We start from the raw sequence: 20,282 nt of genomic DNA, 5'->3' as shown, positions 1-20,282 counted from the left end.
GAATATTTATTGAGTAAAAAAAATGGCAGCACAATACAATGTTATATTGAAATTAAGGTATTTATGCCCAATTATGAAAAAGTGAGAGAAGTGTGGTTTTCATTGCTTTTGTTTTTTTTTTACCTGATGCAAGGAAAAGTAGGAGATGACTAATGGAGGATTCAAGATAAGCCATCAAAGACTAAATTTAAGCATAATTTAAATATGACAGAATTTAAGTCATCAGCCTAAGCTTGTATGTCCAAAATGTCATTATATGTGTATCATTTTAATGGCTCAGAGTTATAGCAGGTAATGACCAGTATTGAATAGGAAACATTTGTTTATAATTTAAAATGCAAAGGTGAGGTGGTGTAGTATGTTTGGATAATCAATATTGTGATATAAAACAATGCCAACTTTCTTAGAAAGGGGACATGTTGGTCAAGTAGCTTCCTGCAATTGGAATTAAAGCTTTTGAATATTACTGAAGCCCCAATACGTTATGGCTAATATTTAGTTAGTGCTTTTATTTGTGAAGTGAGGGCCTGTGCTTGTAATCAATGTGAGCTCCTATTTGTGCTCTCAATGATAATACAGAAAAACTCTCTTCCGATGCAAAATGCTAGTTTGTATATTTCAGTATTCCAGCTGCTTCCTAGAATAGTGTTAACAGACAAAGCAGTGATAACACATAACTTTGATTTGATTTCATGTATACTTGGCTCTGGATCACATTCTATCATTTCTTAAACTAAATAAAATTAATGCAATTAAATTTTCTCAAATTCTATTTTTCTGCCTCTAGAATCACCAGTACATTTTTATTGCACTACTGAAAATGACTGGGAAAGCCAAAGACCAAATTCTTTTATGAGAGAAACTGTTCCTCTATAAGTAATATACCCTATATCCAAAAGAGTTAATAGGCCTCTTAAAGTGCTAAATTTATCCAGAGAGGGGACCTTATGACCCTGTTAGAACCTGGCTTTGGTCATTTCTTAGGAAGAATACAATTTAGAACTGTCCTGTATTATTCTGACAGCTGCTTAGTTATTGATGATATTGACTTTTAGTTTTAAAAAGTCTTGCTTTGGAAAGTTATTTTTAACAGGTCTCAACCGCTCATGTCTTGTGTTTTTTGTTTTACATTACTTTTCTTTTGGGATGTTATTGAGTCAAATCCTTGGTAACCATTCTCCACAATCTAATTTATTTTACCCAAGATGCATTGAATTCGCCTCATTGCCTTTTTGCAAAAGGTTAACCCAATATTTCATGTTATGTTACATTTTCCACTTAAGCTATGTGAAAGTAAAGTTACTGTGATAAGCAGCCAATGAATTGCATTCTGAATGTTTATTTTCAAAAGTTACATTGTTATGCTGACACAGATAAACATAATAATTTATCACAGTATGGATTGTGGAAGTAAAATCTGAAATAAATGCAACCATCTTTCTTGCATGTTACCTAGTTTCTTTGCTTTAAATGTTGGCCAGAATAACTACCTTTAAAATTTTTATGTTTTTATTTCTCAAATTGAATTAATGAATGGGATTAGCAATGGTTTGAGGATAAATAGACAAACAAAAAACTTTTATAATAAGAAAATGTTTTCAGTTTTTCTCTAAAAATGCAATTACTTTTATTTTCTAATATTGGCTTTTGTTAATGGGTTACTCTGGCATTATTCAATCAGCAGGAATAAACAATTTTAAAATTATAGCTTTATTATGTATTTGTTGTCCAGAAAACTCAGACATCTAACTTGATAAACTGGAGAAATATCGTGTCTGTCATACATCAGAATTACTAAAAATATTATCACATTTATATTGGGCTAATAAAGCAAACCCCAGTGATATTTATTAGAGTGAATATGAGGGTACTTCAGAAAGTTCATGGAAAGATTTGTATTATCTTTTAATTCTATTTTTCCACAAACTTTTCAAAGTACCGTCATACAGTATACAACTAAAATCTACTAAATGGAGTATTTAGTGGGTTTTTGTTTTGTTTTGTTTTGTTTGTTTGTTTGTTTGTTTTTTGGTAACAGCTTTATTGAGCTATAATTCACATATCAATAATTCACCCATATAAAGTTTAGAATTTTAAGACTTTTTAGTATATTCACAGAGTTGTGCCACTATCACAACAATCAAGTTTTTATCACTCCAAAAAGAAAACACATATCTTATAGCAATTGCTTCCCATTTCTCTCCAATTCCCTAGCCACGACTAATCTAGTTTTTGCCTCTGTAGATTTTCCTATTTGAACATTTTTTATAAATGGAATCATACAATATGTGATATTTTTTGTATCTGGCATCTTTCACTTAGCATACTGTTTACCATGTACATTGCTTGTCAATTTTCCAAATTTCTTCCTATTATTGATACCTAATTCTATTCCATTGCCATCAGAGAACTATTTTGTATGATTTAATTCTTTTAAGTTCATTGAGGCTTGTTTTTTCACCTAGCATATGTTCTTAGAGAATGTTCCATATATACTTGAAAAGGATGTGTTTTCTACTCTTTTGGAGTGGAGTGTTCTATAGATGTCTATTAGGTAGTGTTGATTTATAGTGTTGTCCAAGTTTTCTATTTCCTTGTTGTTCTTATGCCTAGTTGCTCAATTCTTCATTCACAGTGGAGTATTGAAGTCTTCAACTATTAATGTTTAACTGTCTGTTTTTTAATTTTGTCAGTTTTTGCTTCATGTATTTTGGGCCTTGTTGTTAGGAACATATATATTTAAAATTGTTATGTCTTCCTAATATATTGAGCCTTTATCATTATAAAATGTCCCTCTTTATTTCTATTAGCATTTTTTGTTTGTTTGTTTAAAGTCTGTTATGATATTAGTATAGGCACTCCAGCTTTCTTTCATTTGATTGCTAGTTACATGATATAGCTCTTTTTGTCCTTTTACTTTCAACCCATTTCTGTCATTGAATCTAAAGTGTCTCCTGTAGCACATAGCTGAATATTGTGTCTTATCCAATCTGACAGTGTACATATATACTGTCTTTAATAATTATCTATACTTTACTGTTGACCTTTGTTTTTTCATGTGACTTTGAATTGAAGGAAGTTTGTTGTTAATTTCTTCCTGAAGAACTTCTTTTAGTAATTCTTGTAAGGCAGATTTGCTAGTAACAAACTCTTTCATTTTTTGTTTTTCTGGGAATGTCTATATTTTACCATTATTTTGAAAGATAATTTTGTTGGGTGTAGGATTTTTGATAACTTTTTTCTTTTAGTACTATGTATATCTCATCCCACTACTGGCCTCTGCTGTTCTTGATGAGAAATCAGTTGTTAAACTTATTGGAGTTTCCCATAAGGGAAACATGAGGAATCATTTTTCTTTTGCTACTTTCAAAATTTTCTCTTTGGTATTGACTTTTAGCATTTTTACTAATGCTCTTTGTGTACATCTCTTTGTACTTACCCTTCTTCACATTTGTTGAGCTTCTTGGAGGTATAGTTTAATGTTTTGTTTTGCTTTGAAAAAAATTAAATTGGGTAAGTTTTCAGCCATTATATCTTATGTTTTCTCTTCTTTCTCTTTTTTATCTCCTTTTGGTAATCCCATTATAGTATTTTGGCTTACTCAGTGCTGTACCACATATCTTTGAGGCTCTATTAATTTTTTTAAAATTTTTTCTCTCTGTTCTTCAGATTGTGTAATTTCTCTTAATCTCTTTTTAAGTTTCTTGGTTATTTCTTCTACCAGTTCAAATCCACTGTTAAGCCTCTCTAGTGAATTTTTCATTTCAGCTATTGTATTTTTCACCTCTAGAATGTTCATTTGGTTCTTTTTATGTTCTCTATTTCTGTATGTATATTCTGTATTTGATGAGACATTGTTGTCATACCTTCTTTATAATGACTACTTTGAAGTCTTTGTTAAATCTGGCAACTGGGCCCTCTCAAAGGTTGTTTCTGTTGCCTCTTTTTTTCCCCTTGTGTATGGATCACACAATCCTATTTCTTCACGTGGCTCATAATTTTTTGTATTGAAAACTTAACATTTTAGGTAATATAGCAATTTTAGATAGTAGTCCCCCACTCTGGGGGAGAAGGGGCTTCCTGTTATTTGCATATTTGTTTATTGGCTGAGTGAAGTATTTTAGGGAAGTCTGCTTTCACACAGTGTGAACCTCTGGTATCACTGTCATAGGGTTTAGCCTCAGACATGTGCTCAGTCATTCTGGGAAAAGAGTGGTTTTAGCAGTGCTCTTGTTGTCTTTTTCCCTGATCTCTTTGTTAATTTGTCTGCCTATGTTGGTATCACATCCAGTTCTTAGTTCTGCTGATTTCTGGTTGATTTTTCTATTATTTATGACAATGCTCTGAGATGTAATTTACTTCAGAGTGTGATTCAATTGAATGTGGGCCTCTTTCAAGGGTTAGTTTTTGAGATGAGTCCTTGAGGTTTTATGTACCCTCAGGAGGGCTGTTCTTAGTGTTTCTTTTCCTGGTTATCCCAGATGAACTATATGCCTTATAGTTTAGTTTATTGCTCTCATGAAGCTACCAGCCTTTTTGTAATTGTTTGCCATCAAACTCTTTATTGTTTTTGAGATTACTCTTAGACTTGAACTCCCCCACATATGGATTCAAATAAAGTCAGTTCCTTTGGTGAGAACTGTCTGTTCTGATGGCCTGTCTCTTCTGATAGCCTGTCTCTTCTTCTGGGAGAAAAGCCTGGGCCACATGTCCAGAGCTGGGGGGTAGTGACAGTGGTCCACTTCTCTCAGAGTGACAGTCTTGCTTTATGATCAGGGTGTTGGGTGTGAGCAGTAGTCTCTGGTCTCCTCAGTTTGCTGCTTCTGGAATGCATACTCTACCCCATGAGGGAGGTGAGATGAGGGTGAACAGGTCCACAGTGTTATTGGCATAATGCTCCTGAGGTAGAGCCTCTGCTCTGGGAGTTGGGGCTGGATAGAGCAACTCCTGACTTCTCAGCTGCACTTTCCTGGAGTTTAGTCTCTGCGTAGCAGGGGAATGGGGGTGGGAATGAGAAATACTGGCAGCCTGCCTCTCCCTGGGAAATACCATAGTATTTATAACTGGGGGCTGGGGGCAGAGGGCACACTCATCGGAGGTGGAATGACTATCACATTGAGCTGGGAGCGGGAAGATTGGTCTGGGTTATACTTCAAAGCCACAGACCCTCACTGTTCTTACCAAGTTTTAGTAGATTTTCTTGAATTAATGTTTCTTCATTTGCTGTTTGTCTTTAAGACAATTTCCACAGACTTTAAAGGGTTGTGATTTTCACTAATTATTATCAGTTATGTTGTTTTGCTGGCAGTTGGTCTGTAGAGGTCTTCACTCCACCATTCTAGAAGTGACCCCCTAGTGGTTATGTTTTAAAGGCTTGCTTAAGACAGTATTGGAAAATAACTCTTTACTGAGTTACTCAGGTGCTGTGCCACTTAATATTATTTACACATGTGGTTAAAAACATTTTCTACCTTATACCTCAAAAAGTCACCATTAAATATAGACTGCATCTTTGGATGAATTTGAATAACAGTCTCATACTCAGAAAAACTGAGTTCTAATTCAGTCCCTTCTGCATGTTAACTGAGATTGTAAGCAGGTTATTTAACCACTGTCAGCTTATTTTCTCATCCAAAATATTGAGATAGTAGTAGCTGTTTGCAAGTTAAATTAAATAACACATGTGAAAGCACTTTTAAATTCTAAAAACTTAAAATGGAGAGTATTATTATTACCACTTTAGGTCAAATGCAGAATGAATTGAAGTGCCTTTTTTCTGACTTTATTCTTATCTAAAAATGCTAAGTATAAAGTTTATCTTAGAGAATAATTTGTTATAGTTTACATGATTTTTAAATTCATATTATCTCATATTCTTATAAAATCAGGTAGGATATCACTTGGCTGATTACTTTAGATAAGTTTATTGTGGAATTACAGCAACAGAAGGGAAAACACTATATTTATTATTTGTCTAGTAGTATAATAATTTATTTTATCTACTTATTTATTTATTTTTGTCTTTTTGATAGTTCTTTGTGGATCCCAATAAGTGTTCATTTTTAAATATGAAAAAGATGAACATGACCCATTAATTTTCAAGGAATCATAGAATTTGGATTTGGCAGGTGATCTTGGAGTTGGTCAAATCTGGTAGGAATTTCATTCTTAGGACCCCTGTCAAATTCTTTTTTTTTTTTTTTTCTATTAAAAGCATTTATTTTTTATTTTATTTTATTTTTTTTTAATTTTATTTTGTTGATATACATTGTAGCTGATTAATGCTCCCCATCACCAAAACCTCCCTCCCTTCTCCCTCCCCCCCTCCCCCCCAACAATGTCCTTTCTGTTTGCTTGTTGTATCAACTTCAAATAATTGTGGTTGTTATATCTTCTTCCCTCCCCCCCCCGATTTGTGTGTGTGTGTGTGTATGTGTGTGTGTGAATTTATATATTAATGTTTAGCTCCCTCCAATAAGTGAGAACATGTGGTATTTCTCTTTCTGTGCCTGACTTGTTTCACTTAATATAATTCTCTCAAGGTCCATCCATGTTGTTGCAAATGGCAGTATTTCATTCGTTTTTATAGCTGAGTAGTATTCCATTGTGTAGATGTACCACATTTTCCGTATCCACTCATCTGATGATGGGCATTTGGGCTGGTTCCAACTCTTGGCTATTGTAAAGAGTGCTGCGATGAACATTGGGGAACAGGTATACCTTCGACTTGATGATTTCCATTCCTCTGGGTATATTCCCAACAGTGGGATGGCTGGGTCGTATGGTAGATCTATTTGCAATTGTTTAAGGAACCTCCATACCATTTTCCATAGAGGCTGCACCATTTTGCAGTCCCACCAACAATGTATGAGAGTTCCTTTTTCTCCGCAGCCTCGCCAGCATTTATCGTTCATAGTCTTTTGGATTTTAGCCATCCTAACTGGGGTTAGATGGTATCTCAATGTGGTTTTGATTTGCATTTCCCGGATGCTGAGTGATGTTGAGCATTTTTTCATATGTCTGTTGGCCATTTGTATATCTTCCTTAGAGAAATGCCTACTTAGCTCTTTTGCCCATTTTTTAATTGGGTTGCTTGTTTTCTTCTTGTAAAGTTGTTTGAGTTCCTTATATATTCTGGATATTAATCCTTTGTCAGATGTATATTTTGCAAATATTTTCTCCCACTCTGTTGGTTGTCTTTTAACTCTTTTAATTGTTTCTTTTGCTGTGCAGAAGCTTTTTAGTTTGATATAATCCCATTTGTTTATTTTTCCTTTGGTTGCCCGTGCTTTTGGGGTCATATTCATGAAGTCTGTGCCCAGTCCTATTTCCTGAAGTGTTTCCCCTATGTTTTCTTTAAGAAGTTTTATTGTCTCAGGGTGTATATTTAAATCCTTAATCCATTTTGAGTTGATTTCAGTATACGGTGAGAGGTATGGATCTAGTTTCATTCTCCTGCATATCGATATCCAGTTATCCCAGCACCACTTGCTGAAGAGGCAGTCCCTTCCCCAGTGAATAGGCTTGGTGCCTTTGTCAAAGATCAGATGGCAGTAAGTGTGTGGGTTGATTTCTGGATTCTCTATTCTATTCCATTGGTCAGTGTGTCTGTTTTTATGCCAGTACCATACTGTTTTGGTTATTATAGCTTTGTAGTATAGCTTAAAGTCAGGTAGTGTTATGCCTCCAGCTTTATTTTTTTTGCTGAGCATTGCTTTGGCTATTCGTGGTCTTTTATTGTTCCATATAAATGTCTGAATAGTTTTTTCCATTTCTGAGAAAAATGTCTTTGGAATTTTGATGGGGATTGCATTGAATTTGTATATCACTTTGGGTAGTATGGACATTTTCACTATGTTGATTCTTCCAATCCAAGAGCATGGAATATCTTTCCATCTTCTTGTATCCTCTCTAATTTCTCTCAGCAGTGGTTTGTAGTTCTCATTATAGAGATTTTTCACCTCCTTGGTTAACTCAATTCCTAAGTATTTTATTTTTTTGGTGGCTATTGTAAATGGGCAGGCTTTCTTGATTTCTCCTTCTGCATGTTCACTATTGGAGAAAAGAAATGCTACTGATTTTTGTGTGTTGATTTTGTATCCTGCTACTGTGCTGAAATCATTTATCAATTCCAACAGTTTTTTTGTAGAGGTTTTAGGCTGTTCGATATATAGGATCATGTCATCTGCAAACAGGGACAGTTTGACTTCATCTTTTCCAATCTGGATGCCCTTTATTTCCTTCTCTTCTCTGATTGCTCTGGCTAGTACTTACAACACTATGTTGAATAGGAGTGGTGAGAGTGGGCATCCTTGTCTAGTGCCTATTCTTAAAGGAAAAGCTTTCAGCTTTTCCCCATTCAGGATGATATTGGCAGTGGGTTTGTCATATATGGCTTTAATTATGTTGAGATACTTTCCCTCTATACCTAACTTATAGAGGGTCTTTGTCATGAATGAGTGCTGAACTTTATCAAATGCTTCTTCAGCATCTATAGAGATGATCATATGGTCCTTGTGTTTGAGTTTATTAATATGGTGTATCACATTTATTGATTTGCGTATGTTGAACCAACCTTGCATCCCTGGGATGAATCCCACTTGATCGTGATGAATAATTTTTCGTATGTGTTGCTGTATTCTGTTTGCTAGTATTTTAGTGAGGATTTTTGCATCTATATTCATCAAGGATATCGGCCTGTAGTTTTCTTTTTTGGTTATTTTTGGTTATATCTTTACCTGGTTTTGGTGTCAGGATGATGTTTGCTTCATAGAATGAGTTTGGGAGATTTGCGTCCATTTCAATCTTTTGGAATAGTTTGTAAAGAATCGGTGTCAATTCCTCTTTGAATGTTTGGTAAAATTCTGCTGTGAATCCATCTGGTCCTGGGCTTTTCTTTGTTGGGAGCCTTCTGATAACAGCTTCAATCTCCTTTATTGTTATTGGTCTGTTCAAATTTTCTACGTCTTCACGGTTCAGTTTTGGGAGCTTGTGTGTGTCCAGAAATTTATCCATTTCCTCCAGATTTTCAAATTTGTTGGCGTATAGTTGTTTATAGTAGTCTCGAATGATTCCTCGTATTTCAGATGAATCAGTTGTAATATCGCCTTTTTCATTTCTAATTTTTGTTATTTGAGTCTTCTCTCTTCTTTTTTTTGTTAGCCATGCTAATGGTTTGTCAATTTTATTTATCTTTTCAAAAAACCAACTTTTTGATTCGTTGATCTTTTGAATTGTTTTTTGGTTTTCAATTTCATTCAGTTCTGCTCTGATCTTAATGATTTCTTTCCGTCTGCTAACTTTAGGATTGGATTGTTCTTGTTTTTCTAGTTCTTTAAGGTGAAGTGTTAGGTTGTTCATTTGCCATCTTTCCATTCTTCTGAAGTGAGCATTTAATGCAATAAATTTTCCCCTCAATACTGCTTTTGCAGTATCCCACACGTTTTGGTATGATGTATCATTGTTTTCATTAGTTTCAATAAACTTTTTGATTTCCTGCTTGATTTCTTCTTGGACCCATATGTCATTAAGTAGAATGTTGTTTAATTTCCATGTGTTTGTATAGTTTCCAGAGTTTTGTTTGTTATTAATTTCTAGTTTTAATCCATTGTGGTCTGAGAAGATACATGGGATAATTCCAATTTTTTTGAATTTATTGAGACTTGATTTGTGACCTAATATGTGATCTATCCTGGAGAATGATCCATGTGCTGATGAGAAGAATGAATATTCTGAGGTTGTTGGGTGGAATGTTCTGTAGATATCTGCCAATTCCAATTGGTCTAGAGTCTTGTTTAGATCTTGTGTTTCTCTACTGATTCTTTGCCTAGATGATCTGTCTAATATTGACAGTGGAGTGTTCAGGTCCCCTGCTATTATGGTATTAGTGTCTATTTCCTCCTTTAGGTCTAATAGAGTTTGTTTTATAAATCTGGCTGCTCCAACATTGGGTGCGTACATATTTATGATTGTTATGTCTTCTTGATGGATCAGTCCTTTTATCATTAAGTAGTGTCCCTCATTGTCTCTTTTTATGGTTTTTAGTTTAAAGTCTATTTTGTCAGATATAAGAATAGCCACTCCAGCTCGTTTTTCTTTTCTGTTTGCATGGTAAATCTTTTTCCATCCTTTCACTCTTAGTCTGTGTGAATCTTTATGGGTGAGGTGGGTCTCTTGTAGGCAGCATATAGTTGGGTCCTCCTTTTTGATCCAGTCAGCCAGTCTGTGTCTTGTGATTGGGGAATTTAAGCCTTTAACATTAAGAGTTGTTATTGAAAGGTGTTGATTTATTCCTAGCATTTTATTGGTTGTTTGGTTGTCTTAGGTGTCTTTTGTTCCTTGCTTTCTGATTTACTGTTTGGTTTCTTTGTTTGTTGGTTCCTTAGGTTGTAGATAGTGTTTTTGTTAGCTTGTTTTCTCTTCATGAATGCCATTTTTATTGTACTAGCGGGTTTAGATTTTTCTTAGGTTTTTATGGCAGTGGTAGTTATTTTTCAGGAACCAAACCCAGTACTCCCTTGAGGATTTCTTGTAAGGGTGGTCTTGTGGTAGCGAACTCCCGCAGTTTTTGTTTGTCTGAGAAATATACTATTTGCCCCTCATTTTGGAAGGATAGCCTTGCAGGGTAGAGTATTCTTGGCTGGCAATCTTTGTCTTTTAGTATTTTGAAAATATCATCCCATTCCTTTCTAGCTTTTAGGGTTTGTGATGAGAAGTCTGATGTTAACCTGATTGGGGCTCCCTTATAGGTGATTTGACGCTTCTCTCTTGCAGCTTTTAAGATTCTCTCTTTGTCTCTGAGTTTTGCCAATTTGACTATGACATGTCTTGGAGAAGGCCTTTTTGGGTTGAATACGTTTGGAGATCGTTGAGCTTCCTGGATCTGAAGATTTGTGATTTTTCCTATACCTGGGAAGTTTTCTGCCACTATTTTGTTGAATATGTTTTCAATGGAATCTCCATTTTCCTCCCCTTCTGGAATACCCATGACTCGGATATTTGAGCGCTTGAGGTTGTCTGATATCTCTCTCAGATTTTCTTCCATGTCCTTGATTCTTTTTTCTTTCTTTTTGTCTGCTTGTGTTATTTCAAACAGCCCATCTTCAAGTTCAGAGGTTCTCTCTTCAGCTTCGACAAGCCTGCTGGTTAAACTCTCCGTTGTGTTTTTTATTTCGCTGAATAACTTCTTCAGTTCAGCAAGTTCTGCTACATTTTTTTGCAGGACATTGATTTCCTTGTATATTTCCTCTTTCAGATCCTGTATACTTTTCCTCATTTCATCATGATGTCTAGCTGAGTTTTCTTGTATCTCATTCAGTTTCCTTAGAATTATCACTCGAAATTCCTTGTCAGTTATTTCAAGGGCTTCTTGTTCTATAGGATCTAGAGTATGAGATTTATTAACTTTTGGTGGTGTACTTTCTTGATTTTTTGTATTTCTGGTGTCTTTTTTTTGGTGTTTATTCATTGTGGCAGGGGGTTTCACAGTCCACCGGTTTGAGACTAATGACTAACTAGGATGTTGCTGTGGTTGCCAATTTGGTATGGCTCCCGCCGTGACTGCTCAGTTGGCCTCTAGTGTCTTGTGTGTGTGGTTGCCTCGGGTCTTGGGCTTCTCCGGGGATCCACCTTTCTGGTCAGCTTGTACTCTGCTGGGCTGGTGGATCACGTACCACAGGGTGTGTGATCTCTGTTGAGCTTTCACTTCCTGTACAGGACTTCTCCCCGTACCGTGTGCTCTGGCCCAGGCTGTTAGATCGTGCAGTGGCGAACCCACCGGGTGTGTGGTTTCTGTCGAGTCTCCGCCTCCCTGGCCGCACGTCTCCCCCCTCTGTGCACACTGTGCTGGGCTGGGGTGTGTCTTCTGCACCCCTCGTCTATCAGCTGGGCCTTCAAGACCCTGCTCAGCACCGCCTCGCCCAGGAAGTCTACCAGGTTTCTGCTAGGCACAGACGACCGGTCTCTCTGGGTGCCTTTGTAGCACTGTGTAGATCTTTCTCGGGTCTTGTTCACCTTTGTATCCCCCCGGTATAAACCGAGTCTAGTGCCCGCCTGCAGCCTGCTCTCCGGCAGGTTCAATCGGACCTGGGAACTCTCCTACCACACTATTCCCAACCAGAAATTCGTTAGGCTTTTTTCCAAACTGGTGGTCGCAGAGATGTTATCTGCCTCCCAGTAACAGGAAGTTTACCGGGCCGGAGTCCAGGGTGTGGTGGAGTGACAGTCGGCCCGCCCGTACTTTCTAGCCCTCCCAACACTGGTCGGGACGCCCCACAGCCCCAGCCCCGCCAGAGAACCGCGGAGGGAGTGGGAGAGGAGGCCGGCCCGCAGGGTCCGGAAAGCCCCGTGCCAGGCCAAGCAAATGGGCTCAGTGATGGCCGAGCAGGGCGGAGCTGCCCGCACCTGGGAAAATGGAGGCAGCACCGGGGCAGTGAGTGGCCTGGTGGTGCAGGCAGGAGCCGCATGGGCATCCACCCCCCGAACAGAGCTGTGCCAGGGATCACTCACAGTGCTGTGCCAGGTCGGGCGCTCGCTCTGTCTCTGGTTTGTTGCCTTCCGTGTTCTTGGCGCTGCCGCCTCGGGCTGTTCAGTCGCGGCGCCGCTCGGGCGCTCCCAGTAATCTTTTTTTTTTTTTTTTTGGTTGTTTTTTCGTGACCGGCACTCAGCCAGTGAGTGCACCGGTCAGTCCTATATAGGATCCGAACCCGCGGCGGGAGCGTCACCGCGCTGCCAGCGCAGCACTCTACCAAGTGCGCCACGGGCTCGGCCCCCCAGGAATCTTCTTTAATGCCGGCCTGAAACCTCGAATCCTGAATAGGGCAGCTGGCCGCCTTCAGTGCGGCCCCAGCCTCCGGGATCCTGGCTGCATCCACAGCAGCCCTGGCGCCGTGTTCCCTGTTTCAAGACTCGCTTTTGCAGCTAAGAATCAGTTCTTTTCCTGCTCCACACTTCAAAGCTGTTGCCTGTAAATGAGGCAGCCTCTCCTGCCGGGGGCAAAGTGGCGTTGAGCCCCCACGACCGGCCAGCAGCAGCAGTCCTCCCTTAAGAGATGGCCAGAGGAAGGTCCACAAGTTTCCCGGCTGCCTGAGGCCCAGTGGCCACCTTTTCCACCTCAGCTACTCCGCGCCAGCCGCCGCAGCCGCCGCCATCTTGAAACTCTCCCCTGTCAAATTCTTACCCAGCCCCTGCATGAACAAATCATGGACAGAGAATTACTGTTGCTCATAGCCTCTGGACTCCATTTTCATACATTTTACTTTTTAGAATATTTATAGTTTAGAAAACATGTTGTATCATGTATGTTTTGCTTTACTACAATTTTTTGATCCAGGTATTGTCCTGTTTTGCATGTGAGGAAACCAAAGGTCAAAAAAGGATAAATTGTTTACTCTTAAGTTATATGGCCTGCCTGTAGAAATTAAAAACCAAATTGAGGATTTTTGAAACACTTATTTTACAGCCATGAACGTGTGCTACCTCCTTGGTGCTGCATATCCGAGAGTCAAAGATTAAAAAAAAAATCTGTGAATTCCTCAACTCAAAGCATTCACAGTTTAGGAGGGAAGAAAATCCATAAAGCAGCAGTTACTGTTCACATTGGTATGTCCTGGTAGGGATGTTTGAGCAATCTAGGACAAAAAGATGACCTAGATCTAGATTAGTCAGGGGAACCTTCCTTGAGATGAGTGTCCTTTTCAGTGACTGCAATGAAGTTGGGTAGTATGATTTCTACTACAATCTCAGCTGCCACTTGAAAAAAAAATTATCTGAATTTAATTCCACTTCTTTAATTTCTACAGTCTTAGTTCTGCTTTCTGTTCAAATGCAAAATAAATTAAGTCTCTTTTCCATGTGAAAGCTCTTCAGCAATTGAAAACCTCTATGTCTGTTCTAAATCTTTTCTCTAGGTTTTTCTTCAGTGATTGCATATTGCTTTTCAAAACATAAACATTGTTGAAAAATGTTGGGGGAAAATGTTAATTGAATTAAACCGAAGCATTTGCCACCATGCTTTCTCCTCTCTGGTGAACGTGAAATTTGTTTTATTGTTTTTGTTGTTATTGTTTTTGATGTTTGTTTGCTTTTCCTGAAGAATTATTTTTTTGCTAAGAATTGTTTCTGATAAATTACTAGAAAATATAATAGGAATTACTCCGTTCATATTTTGTCCAGTTTAAGTCTATTAATATAAGGTAACTGAGAAGCCATGTCACATTTTGTACATACTTTGTCAATTCATACCCTTAAGGTTTTTTCTTACTCATTTTTTCCTAAAAAGAAAATTGGTCCTTCTTACTTCTTCCATATGAATTTTTTTTAACCAAGATTTTCCCATACTGAACAATTTTTTTTTTTTAAAGCAGGTATAGGATTTCTCATCTACTTTTCTCACACACCATCTTGCTGACTTTGGGTTATTCTTTGAATTTGCTTAGATCACATGTAATCTTTCTCTCATGTATAATAAATTTTCTGTCCCAGCTAAGCCTTTCTTTAATGGGATGTGGGGGTAATCCTAAATAAAATTTTGATTTTTTTTAATGCCGACATGTTTACATATGTTTATACATTATTTATGCTGTCTTCAGAGCATCCTGGCTTTAAATCCTCGCATACAAACTCATGCAACTCTGCGTTCCACTGTGGCCAAGAAATTAGACAAGAAACATTGGAAAAGAAATGCTGACAAGAACTGCTTTGTAAGTACCACTGATACATGATTTCACACTGAAAATGATCTCACTTCACACATTGTAAGATAAGATTTTACTACTTAGAAATACAATTAAGTATTAAAGTACATCTGTGATTTGTTTCATATTTTAAATATTTTATATTTGAGTAATTTCAAAAGTATGTTTTTAATTTTACTTCTTTAAAACACCTTCTGAAATTTGGTGCCAAAATTTCTTTCCTTAAGATTTCTCTTACAATTGTTTTGTATAATGACACAATGATACAGAAGAGTTTTCATATAACACATATAGTCTAATTGAAGAAGGTTTTAGATAAACTGGTATTTACAAACTGATTGAAAATATACTCTAATTAGTCATTCAGTATGCACATCTAATATTTACAGGTGAGGGGCAGGTGCAAAACAGTGTTTCTCTTCAGTTACTGATTGCTAGGATCTTATTTAACTGGGCCAATGAGGTGATTATAGAGCTGGGACTATGAGACCAGAAATGGGGCAAAAGTACAGCCTTGAAGTGAATATATTTAAAATGCCATCTTAGGGCCATATAAATCTTTAAATTTGGAAAGATTCGTTTTTACCTGATTTCCCAAAAATTAATTTTACCAAATTAATTACTGAGACCTTTACTCTTTTGGAACTTTGTATATACTGTCTTATAGTATGTATGATTTTAGTTTATTTTTATGTGCTTGTGTCTTCTTCCCTATATTATGAACTTTTTGCGGATGGGTATTGAGGGTATGTCCTCAGATGTGTGTATATTTATCTAATTACTTATTTATTTTTATCACTGGCCATCCAGCAAAGTTTTTTGAATTAAGAAAAAGAAACAAACACAGGGAAACAATATGACATGAGAAGATCACATAGCCATTTAATAGCAGACCTGGATTTGGAATCCAGTCTTTCTTGCTACAGTTTTATGAGCTTTGCTTTCAACAATGATACTTCTAGTAGAGGTCTCTGGAAGGATACTGGTCCAAATAAGATCAAGAATAGGCTGATTACAAAGCATGACCCTGTATAATGATGAGAAGAGTTGAAGGGCATTGAGGAAAGAACCATATAATTTTTAAACTTAGAAAACCCTTAAAGACTATCAAGTCTAAATCTTTCATTTTAAAGGTGTGGAAACTATGATCCAGAGAAATAAGATAGCAAGATGACTGAATAAAGGTCTCTCATTTATAGGTGATCAAATTATTTATGGTCAGGATTTTATTTAGAAAAGAGTCTTTCTCTATCATGATTGCTGTTGTTGTTGTTATGTTATGGAAATTAGCATTAGATCCCATAATATGGTCCTATAAATTGAGTTTTTTATTTTGTCATTTTTTTTTGTAATTGGCAAAGATGCAGTGAGATTGGGTTTTCCATCTTATACATATGTGTGTGTGTATATATATATATATATATATATATAAAGAGAGAGAGAGAGGCACAAATTTTTAGGAAAGCTACTTGATGGAAATCTCTGACAATATTAATTAATACTTGTGTTAGTTTGCTAGGGCTGCTATAGCAAAGTACCATAGATTGGGTAGCATAAAAACCAAAAATTTATTTTCTCACAGTTCTGGAGGCTAAGAGTTTGAGATCAACGTGCCAGTAAGGGTGATTTATTTGGCTTGTAGATGGCATCTTCTTCACACAGTCATCCCTCTGTATGTCCCTGTGTGCATATTTCCTCTTCTTATAAGGACACCAGTTATACTGGATTAGGACTGACCCTAATGACCTCACTTTAACTTAATTATCCCTTTAAAGTCTCTGTCTCCAAATAGTCACATTTTGAGGTACTGCAGGTTAGGACTTTGGCATATGAATTTTAAGGTGATGCAATTCAGCCCATAACAACACCTTTAAATTATCAAACACTCACTCCCAGTAATTCATCTTCTAGCAATATATCTTAAGGAAAGAATTATGAATGCAGGTAAAAAATTAACTATAAAGACAAGTATTCCAGGCATTATTTATTTGATACAGAAAAATATGTGGGAAAATCCACTGAATTCCAACCACTGGGTTATAATTAAAGAAATTAGAGCTAATCCATTCAGTGGCAAATTATGCAACCATTAAAAATTATTTTGGAAATGATAATCTGGATAAAAGTTCACAATCTGTATTACATGGAAAAAGCATGAAACATTATTGTACTGAATAGTGATTGTATGCACTTATATGTACAACCATACCTATATACATATTCACAAAGAATAAAAGAAAACATACTGAAGTATTAATAGTGATTATATGCTTTTTCTTGGCACTTTTATATATTTCAAGTCAAGTTTTCTGGAATGAGCATTAGTGGAAAAATAAAATGAAAGCTTTAAATCTGTGTTAAAATAATATCAATTTGTAAGATCAGATTTATTGCTCTGGATGGCCATCACTTTGAAAACTCTCTGTGACACACATGGATTGACCAGAGCAGTGAGGTTCATTCTTAAAGGGGAAATATGGAGTGAGGGTTGAAAGTTATCCTCAATGTGGTTAGAAAATGCTGTTCCTTTTCTTTTTATTATTATGCTCTTTGTGCTTGCATAAAGAATTGAATGAAATTATCACCAAAAGTTAAGATTTATTTTTTATTTTATGAATTTTCATATTTGTGTTCTATAATCTCATCTAAATTAAAAAGCTTTATATGTAAAACAAACAGAAGACGACCTTGAAAGATGGAGAGAAGGCAGAGGAGGTAAGGATACAGAACCTGAAGAATGACACAATTCCCTGGATTTTCTTTTTTCCCCACATATATCCCAGACTTAAAGTGGAAGAAACCAGAAACCCAGAAACACCAACATAAAAGCCCCAACAAAAGCGTGCTCTCTGTACCCAGAGGACCAGGAAAGGGTCAGCCTAGAAAGACAGAAAACTTTTAGACAGTAACTGCTCTACTCCAGCCAAATACTACCAAAAATAAAAAGTAAAAAAATGACCCATGCCCATGCACTGCAGCAAAGGCAAGTGGGCAAACTAGACTTCCACCCTGTGATGAAATAAGGAGATGCCCCACCAGTACCTGAGCAGGTACCACCTCCCTGGCCACCCTCTGTGATGTCAGTGGAGGGACCACTGGGCTTCCACTGCCATTCAGAGGAAGAGAGAAGGGAAGGGATGAAAAAGAAAACTCAGAAAAGATAATGGCTGAAAGCCTCCATAATTTGACAAGAGACATAAACGTACAGATTTAAAAACCGGAGTGAAATCCAAAGGAATCCATAGCAGAGTTCTGGTCAAGATGGTGGAATAGACAGTCCCGAGCATCACTCTCTCATAAATCAACCGATTTACAACTATAAAAATGTAACATCAGTCACGCTGGGGCCACTGGAGCTCAGAGGAAGAGGAGGAGAGACCTATGGAGTTCATGAAGGTGGGAGAAACCACGATGAGAGAAAGAAAAAACTGTTGTGAGCATTTTGGGCCACAGCCACTTTAATGCTGGAGCTGCTGAGCGCATGGAGCAGGAGCCAGCAGAAACCACAGCTGTGCCCCTTCAGATGGAGTTATGTGTAGGCAGCAGGGGAGAAGAGGATCTTGGTGACCCCCAGAACAGCAAGACCACTAATAGGGTTCCCATGGACCCATGCAGGAGTGAGAAGCCAGAACAGCTGAAAAAGGGGAGCCATTCAGAGGCCAGTGAGTCAATGCAAGGGACCAGCGCAGGACCCACCCCGTGGGAAGTGTTTGCAGCATGGGCAGTGGGGCAGACAGGCCCACTGGGAGAACACTGGGACACAGCAAGGACAGCCGATCTGCGCCCCAATCAGCACAGGAACACTCAGAGGAGACTGGTCAGGAATGCAGAATTGCATGGGGTGCAGATTGATGAAAAAACTCAGGCCCAGATCAGAGTTTCTACACAACCAAGGTGCACTGAGTCTCTGGAGAGCCAGAAGTACCAATAACATCAACCATTAAACCCTGAGCTACACAAAAAGCCTTCCATAGGGAAACAGCAGCAAAGCAGCAATTTAGCTCAACAACACAGCTCAAGTACTGGTTCCCACAGGAATTTCCCCTGTGTTAGAAGTAAGCAAAGGACAAAAAATTAGTTCTTGGCCAGGCACACCACCAGTGCCTTGGGTTCTGCTAGGGGACATGAGGCATTGTGCAGGGGACAGGACCCCCGCCCACAACCACTCACACTGCCAGCGCAATGGAGCCTACCCAGGGACATGGGGCATGCAGCCAGGAACCAGAGCCCTTGCCCACAACCAGGCACACCATGCCAGTGCCTTGAGGTCTGCCTGGGGACTCAAGGCATGGGGAAGGAGACCAGACCCCCCTCCTACAACCAGGCACACCACACCAGTGCCTCAGGGCCTGCCCAGGCACCTGAGGCATGGAGAAGAGGACCGGACCCCCTCCCACAACCAGGCACACCATGCCAGCACCTTGGGGCCTGCCTGGGGACATGAGGCATGGAGAATAGGACCAGACCCCCCTCCCACAACCAGGCATACTGTGCCAGTGCCTTGGGACCCTCCTGAGGACCTGAGGTATGGAGCTGGGGACTGGATCCTCCCTCCCTCAACCAGGCACACTGCACCAGCACCTTGGGGCCCGCCCAGGGACCCAAGGCTTGGAGCCAGGGACCAGACACTTCCCACAACCAGGCACACTGCCAACATCAAGGAGCATGCCAAAAACATTACCTCCATGTGGGTGGCCCACCACAGCCACCACAATAACTATGGCTGCTGTGAAAGTGGCTAGGTGCCACAACCAACACACAGATGGTTCGCCAGCCACTGGAGTGCATTGACACAAGGAGAGTCACCAGCAGAGATAAATAAAAGAAGAGGATGTCTCTCTCCACAAAGCCCATTTCAGAGTGACAGAAGCATCTGCATTATGATAATATTGGGGAACCTGATCACACCTCTCAGCATTGGACAGATCATCTAGGTAACAAATCAACAGAGTAACCATTATTCTTTCAGAAGTAGAGAAGAAATCTAGGCTAATTAGAGGGAGGGAGGGAGAGGGAGAGGGGGATTGGGAGAGATTGAACAAGGGGCATAAAGAATAATTACAATTTATAACATATTATGTATGCTAGTAATATTGATTTGATCAACATATCTCGATATTGAACCCCCAAAATATGTACAGTCAATTGTGATTCAGTAAAAATTAAAAACAAAAAAACCAAAGGAATCCATAGCAAGACACATCATAAATAATCTTCTGAAACCTAAATATAAAGAAAACATCTTCAAAGCTGCCAGCCCACTTGCCTCAAGGTAGACAGTCCTGTGAGCTCTGTGCTCTGGAGTCTTCCTCTGTGGATCTGCTGTGAATGGACACTATGATGGACTGTGTCTTTGCCCAGCTTTTCTCTCCTTCCTACGCTGCTTCATCCCTCCTGGATTGGTTTTTCCTGAATAGTGCTGTAAAGGCAAAGTTAACATGGAGACCAGGCCTGAAAAATTCCTGAGCAAACAAAACCAACTAGGCCTTAAAAAAATAGCCTTAACTTTGTTAAAACTGCAAACATAGGTGACATGTGATTTGTGTCATTTCTGGTAAATCCTTATGTTAGATGTAACCGAAAACCTCA

The 20,282-nt window shown here is 38.4% G+C and overlaps 1 protein-coding gene across 1 annotated transcript in view; it reads left to right on the top strand.

The window, feature by feature from the left end:
• Window positions 1–20,282, top strand: part of DPYD (dihydropyrimidine dehydrogenase) — an 855,274-nt gene that overhangs the window by 30,300 nt on the left and 804,692 nt on the right. The window contains exon 2 of the mRNA XM_063105846.1: window positions 14,589–14,699. Within this exon, the coding sequence (XP_062961916.1) occupies window positions 14,589–14,699 (111 nt within the window). The remainder of the gene's footprint in view (window positions 1–14,588; window positions 14,700–20,282) is intronic.

The sequence above is a fragment of the Cynocephalus volans genome, chromosome 8 (genome assembly GCF_027409185.1).
Source record: "Cynocephalus volans isolate mCynVol1 chromosome 8, mCynVol1.pri, whole genome shotgun sequence".
Taxonomy (NCBI): Eukaryota; Metazoa; Chordata; class Mammalia; order Dermoptera; family Cynocephalidae; genus Cynocephalus; species Cynocephalus volans.
This window is presented reverse-complemented; position numbering and strand designations above follow the sequence as displayed.